This window comes from Elephas maximus, chromosome 24 (genome assembly GCF_024166365.1).
Source record: "Elephas maximus indicus isolate mEleMax1 chromosome 24, mEleMax1 primary haplotype, whole genome shotgun sequence".
NCBI lineage: Eukaryota > Metazoa > Chordata > Mammalia > Proboscidea > Elephantidae > Elephas > Elephas maximus.
Genome location: NC_064842.1, coordinates 45,570,561 through 45,573,752, shown reverse-complemented (window position 1 = coordinate 45,573,752; position 3,192 = coordinate 45,570,561). Strand labels below are relative to the sequence as shown.

Here is a 3,192-nt window from a genome sequence, read left to right as displayed (position 1 = left end):
TGATTCTGAATTATAACCTGTTATGCAAAGATACATGGAGATCTCCAAGGAACGCCGGGTCCACAGATGCTGAAAGGAGACAAGGATCCTCCTCCAGAGCCAACAAAGAGAGAAAGCCCTCCCCTAGAACTGGTGCCTTCAATTCAGACTTCTAGCTACCTAAACTATGAGAGAATACATTTCTATTTGTTAAAGCCATCCACCTGTGATACTCCTGTTACAGCAGCACTAGATGACTAAGACAAGTGAGCTTGAGAAACAGTAGATATTTGGATGAGAGTGAGGGTTCACAGGCAGTGCTGGGACCTGACTTTAAATTCTCCTCCTCCTCACCAGGGGCACTGTCAGCATCCAGGTGCTGCCTCTCTGCTCCACAGCATTGCTTATACCACGAGGACAGATGATTATACAAAAGACTGAAATTAGCAGTTCATGTTTGGTGATGGACTTCTCCCTTCAGCAAAACTACCACTCTCAGGGAAACTCCTATTCCCCATACCCTCTGCAATAAACTCAGAACCTGGATTTGTGTGCCTGGGGCATGCCTCATATTACCTGAACCTTGTTCTCTACTCTTCCCTTTACCTTATACTCAGCTGGCTGTCACCCAGTACCTAGGACTCTTTCTTTCTAGGTGCATTAGACACTGGCCAGGTAATAATTGATAAGCAAAGTTGATGGACTAATTTATATTAAAAGTAAATGGCTAATATTAGCTCACTGGAGTTTGTCTTCTCAATGGTATCTACATTTTAACCAGGAACTACACCTCACTCCCATGTACCAGTTAGAGATGGGTCCTGAAATCAGAATGAGATAGAATGAGTGAGGTGGAATACGGATTTCTCATAGAGATTAGGTCTTACACATTTGTGGGAGTTGATGAAGCAATCTAAGGAAGGCCGTTACCTCTGCTGCTGTGTGGTGGGCCTGAGGTCATTCCAGGTTAACGTGGCAGCAGTCAAGAAGAACACTTTATATGAAGTGGGGAAGAGCAAGGACACACCGGATCCCTGAGGAGAAAGTGGCAACTCTAACCACCTCACACTAATGATGCAGGTGACCTGCAGAAAAGCTGGTGTCCTTCACACTAAGAGAGGCTGGAGAGCTGCAGGCCTTGCTTCTGGCCACGCCAGTAAGGTGAGCCAGCAGATCAGCAACAGCAGACAGAAACTGCATTGCCACTTAACGCCCTACACCAACCTTCAGAGTGAACTTAGACTGCTGCTTCCCTTCCACCTTCAGATTTCTCTTGGGACCAACTCTGACTTAACCATATAGGGAAAGAAATTCTAGGTAATATGGTTCAAGGTTAGTTAGGTTGATGCACTACAAAACCACCAGCCAAAAAACCAAACCTGTTGCCACTGGGTCGATTCTGACTCATAGCGACCCTTTAGGACACCGTAGAGCTGCCTCATGGGGTTTCCAAGGTTGTAAATCTTTACGAAGCAGGCTGCCACATCTTTCTCTCATGGAATGGCTGGTGGGTATGAACCACCGACCTCTTGGTTAACCACTGAGTGCTTTAACCACCGTGCCACCAGGGATCCTCAGACAACCACCACAACCCTTAAAATCAGTCTCAAAAGATGGCTTCTCAAATCCATTTACTGGCCAGTGCAGATTCTGAAGTGAGGATGGGAGGATGTGAGGGGATGGAGGAGAGGGAAGTTTCTTGGTGTTCTTCAAATGTATGTCACAGAAAAATAGGAAAGCCAGATAAGTGGTAAATATGTATTATGTGGACACATATCCAAATGTTTGTGAATTTGTGTGTCCAGAAAGAAAATGTTTGACCTTACAATTGGGCCAGAGTTATCTGTGAGAAGTATTGAAGGATCCTCAGGAATTTGTGAGTGTCCCTGGGTTTCTCTGGATACTATGGTAACCACAACTCTCAGTTCATGAACATATCCCCTTCTCTGAGCCCTGGGAAGGAGAAGAAGAAGGAAGCCATGGAAAAGGCAAAAGGAAGCCCAAAGGCAGCCTCAAGGGCCATAAAGTGGAGTGTCTGAAAGCACACCTTCACCAGCTTCCTTCTTTGGCAGAAGCCAGTTAATTTCTGATGTTCCAGAATGGAATGGAACAACGAGATCATACCTCACCAAAGGTGTAGGCATGTCTCAAGACCATTTCCTCTCTGTGAGGGAGCAGTGGGCAGGGTGAGATGATAAAAGTAGAGGGAAGGCAGTTCTTCCCAAAGCCCAGACCTTGAAGTGGCTGCTGAAGGTATGGCCGTGCCTTAATTTTGTCTCTCCTTCGTTTAGACGGACCTCTAGTTCAATGGGAAACTTCATCGGTCATGTGTTCCCTGGGCTGTTTCTTGTCTTATATGGACTGCATCAGGCAATAGTGGTCTCCAAAGCTGTGATATTCAATGACTGTCTCCTGTATCCTTCGTACCCTCCCAGGAATAAAGGGAGATGGGCCATGCTGTGGAAAATATCCTATGTAGGATTGTTGAAGATGATGGCTGGCTCTTTCTTGATAGTTTATGAGATCAACTGCGTTAAAGGAGGGTTGATACTGATGAACAGGGACATGCCACCAAGGTTTATGTATCCCAAAGAGTGGCAGCATCTCACCATATTCATCCTCCTTACCCTCAACGGTTGTGTAGACATCCTGAGCAAGAATTTACTGCCTCAGAGGTGTGTGGTCCTGGAGCTAGGTGTCCGGATCCTGACATTCTACGTACTTCTGCTGCTGTTGGTGTCACATACTCAGGGTACAGTAGGGGTGGAGCTGCAGGTTCACTCTCTGCTCATCTTGGTGGTGTTCCTGCTGATGCTGGTGTTGACTGCAGAGCTGTGGGCTCCTGGCATGTTTCACCTCTGGTTGATTGAGACCTTTCTGTTTTTGATGATGGGCTCCTGGCTGGTTCAGGCAGGCTTTATTCTGTTCAAACCAGTCTCCAGCTACCCATGGCAGGACGATGACATGAGTGACATCATGTTTGTCACCACCTTCTTCTGCTGGCATGTGGTGATCAATGCCTTATGGCTTTTAGGGATCTATGGCTTTTCTTCCTTTTGGTATCGTTGTTACCATCCTAGCTTGAAGCTGACGGGGTTCAAAGAAGCTCCATATCACACCAGCCCTCCAGGACCCCTCTACAAGTTGCTTCAAGAAGTGGAGCAGTCAGAGAAAGATGACCAGGCTCTCCTCCTTCCAACAAGCTCACCCTGA

At 46.6% G+C, this 3,192-nt stretch overlaps 1 protein-coding gene across 1 annotated transcript; it reads left to right on the top strand.

The window, feature by feature from the left end:
• Positions 1-2,286: 2,286 nt before the first annotated feature.
• LOC126067035 (transmembrane epididymal protein 1-like) lies at positions 2,287-3,192 on the top strand. The gene has a single exon (XM_049868611.1). It carries the CDS (start codon positions 2,287-2,289, stop codon positions 3,190-3,192), a length of 906 nt encoding a protein of 301 aa, XP_049724568.1.

What these genes read in the sequence shown, in the direction of transcription:
- LOC126067035 (XM_049868611.1), top strand. Translation starts at nt 2,287, where the DNA reads ATGGGAAACTTCATCGGTCATGTGTTCCCTGGGCTGTTTCTTGTCTTA.